Source organism: Rutidosis leptorrhynchoides, chromosome 7 (genome assembly GCF_046630445.1).
Source record: "Rutidosis leptorrhynchoides isolate AG116_Rl617_1_P2 chromosome 7, CSIRO_AGI_Rlap_v1, whole genome shotgun sequence".
Lineage (NCBI taxonomy): Eukaryota > Viridiplantae > Streptophyta > Magnoliopsida > Asterales > Asteraceae > Rutidosis > Rutidosis leptorrhynchoides.
Window position 1 is genome coordinate 325,975,002 of NC_092339.1, and position 3,359 is coordinate 325,978,360.

The 3,359-nt window shown below is 33.7% G+C and overlaps 1 protein-coding gene across 1 annotated transcript; it reads right to left on the reverse strand.

Annotated features, from left to right (window-relative positions):
- Window positions 1-1,640: 1,640 nt before the first annotated feature.
- Window positions 1,641-2,732, reverse strand: LOC139860269 (F-box/kelch-repeat protein At3g06240-like). Its single transcript, XM_071849037.1, has one exon. It carries the CDS (start codon window positions 2,730-2,732, stop codon window positions 1,641-1,643), a length of 1,092 nt encoding a protein of 363 aa, XP_071705138.1.
- Between the last annotated feature and the right edge of the window lie 627 nt (window positions 2,733-3,359).

Sequence of the window (3,359 nt, forward strand, 5' to 3'; positions counted from 1 at the left end):
AGGCAGTATAATGATAATGATTTATATATAGTACTTACTATACTATAATCTCACGAAATATAATATTCTAAACATCCACTATTTCGATCTATCCAATCACAATGGACATATTTCATGATAAAATTCTGAGCATATATTAATTTAACAGTTTATAACATTGAAGCAATTATGTTATTCTATTATTAAATTACAGCAAGAATATATCCACCAAATAAGCATAAACAGCGATTATGTTATAATATAAAGTACAACATATTTACAACAGAGATCATCATATATCATAACATATACTCAATAATAACATAAATTAAATGTATATTAGAACATGTGCTATATAGATAAATGATAATCATGATGGTAGTTAATATAACAAATATATGAAACAGAACATATACCATCAAGAAAGATCAGTATCATCATCCTTACATCTAGCATATATTATTATTACTCCGTAATATATAAACCGAATATAATAATAAACCAAGATAGATCCATAAATCATATAGCAATATAGCAGTAGGTCTATAAACTAATTCAGACCAAATATGTGCGTAAATAATCTGTTAAAAAATATTAACAAAAAAAAACAGAATAATAAGACGGGATCGATTATACGTTTAACAGATAATAGAGCATACGACTACAATCTCAGTTTAAAGCAAAAGTAACAGCCGGTTAATCATGACTGCATAATTGTAAAACGAATTACATTAATATCAGGTTGTTAGTCAAAGGTATATCACCAAATCAGTTTAAACACTTACGGTTTAGTAGTTTGTTATACAACAGAATAATAAAAGTCGACAAAACAGGAAGCAGAATATATACATACATCAGTTTCGTTAAGAGAATTTGTTTAAAGATTATAAAACTCAGTTTCGTAGTCTGGAACAACGAATCTGTTTAAGTTTGTAGGTAAAATATATACGAAACTGAAACAATTATACATATTATCACAAACGTACAATTCCCTTAAACAGATTCGACGTCTGTTCCCAGGGTACAACGGCTCGAAGCAGCGTACTGCCGGACTTGAAAACTTGCCTGAAAGGTAATCGGAATGGGGAGACCTTATTGCGGCTGAGAGAAAAACTCATAAGGTATAAGAATGCTTATACAATTTTTGGTGTATCTTTCTGCAAAGGCCAAACGCCTTTATTTATAGTGAAAATCAACACCTTATGATTGCTCCCACTTCCGATGTGGGACAAATACCAAAATTTCTAGAGTTTGCACCAAACAAGCAATTTTGAGATTCGATATCTCATTCACATTTAATCCGTTTTGGACATTAACTTTTAAAAGCCCTCGTCAAGGACTACAAAACTCACTAAATAGTTACTAATATATGTCACTCGACCATATAATTATTTGTGTCCAAAGTTTGGTGAAACACATATTTTCATCAAGTTTTTCCAACACCACATTGAATGGAAACATAACAGAAACGTTTGATCAAGAGCAATACTAAAAAACAGAGAACAAGCTCATGATTAGTTCAACAAGAATGATATTAAACAATGCAAACAATGCACTAAATGTAGAGTATAAGAAGGCAACATTGGATTTCAATACATTCATATAAACTAAGCCTTAATAACTCCACACATGCTTACACCTTTGCTAAGTACTACCGGATTCTAATTGTTCTTGAAGAGTTTTGGGGACACAAGGCTTTCAACATAGCTGCGTAGATTAGCCATATAATTTTTAGAATCAATCTTAATTTTTTTCAACGAGCCTCTTCCTTCTGTGTCATATATAAACAGTTCACGTGAGCTGTTGGCAACAATCAGAATTTCGCCAGTTTTATAAATCATGGGTTCAAATAATAGAATCCGATATCCATAGAGTCCTTGAATGAAAGTTTTATTCCAAGATTCTTGTACCCCGTACTCATTCATCAACCAAACCTCACAATCAGAAGTCAAGAATATAGCAAGCTTTCCACCAAGATCAGCAAGTATGCAACCATCCTCACCAATATCAACATCATCAGGTGATGCCACTTCATTAAATTTTTCATCTGCTAAACTAAAGCCTAAAATTACCCGTAAACCATCAGACCGCCTTTTAGCAAAACAATGGATAAACCCATCAACAAAAACACCATGAAGCGTGTCACCAAAAACCATCTTATCAAAAGAATAATTGTAACAAGAATCCACATGTTTCCAAGTACCAGATCTAAGGCTATAAGCATAAACATACATACAATCAAGAGAATACAAGTAGTTATATAAAATCTTGTAATCGTCAGTTACCGAATCATAACCAAATCCAACCATGATTAACCGTTTTTTAATATTATATGTCACTTTATAGCTATAATCAGGCATACTAATCTCAGTGAATTCCCTGGTCGTCGGATTTAAAAGAACGAAGATAGAGTGGTTTTTTTGGGAATTCAGAGTCGACACCAAAACAAGGCCATTACAAGAACCATGGATACAAGCTTTCTTGACATAACGTGAATTTACATCAATATTTGTTGGTGTCAAAACTGTTTTTTCTTCGAAATCAACAAGTGGGAGTGAATTGAGAGACAAATCTCCATGGCCGATAAAAATGATGTGATTTCGGTTATGTTTATGTTGATGGATTTTTATGAAGTGGGGAGATGAAAGTAGAGTGTTCCACTCCTTTGAAACGCACCTGAAACGACCAGCAGATTTGACGGGAACATAATACAGGATCTCGGTGGCAATATCATGTGGAACCACAGGCGCCATTGTTGTATAAAGGTTTTTTTTTTTTTTAACGAAGTTGTATAAAGATTCTTAAGGTTCCTTTTTTATTTATAGGTTTAAGCGTAGTGAAGGTTTGAACATACTTGCTAAAATCGCGGCTAGAAAAAAGATCATAAGGGGAGTGGAAATCGGTCGTGATAGAATCAATATTACACACCTCCAATTCGCGGACGATACAATATTTTTCGGTGATTAGAATAAAAGAAACATCTCTAATGTTCATAAAACAATTGAGTGCTATGAAAAAGTGTCGGGGCTAAAAATTAATATGCAAAAAAGCCATCTATACGGCATTGGGGTGGCTTGAGGGAGGTAGATCATATGGCTCTTAGATTGGGATGTATTGTGAGTTCTCTTCCTTTTACTTATTTAGGGATGCTGATTGGTGAAAAGTTACTCAAAAAAGAAGCATGGAATCCCGTCATTGAAAAGTTTAGTAAACGTTTGTCGGATTGGAAAGCAAGAACGATGTCATTCGGTGGTAGATTAACACTCTTAAAAGCGGTCCTTAATAGCCTCCCTCTATACTTCTTCTCGTTGTTTCGCGCTCCCTCTTGCATCATCAATCGACTCGAAGGTATGAGACGTAAATTTTTTTTGGGGCGGGTC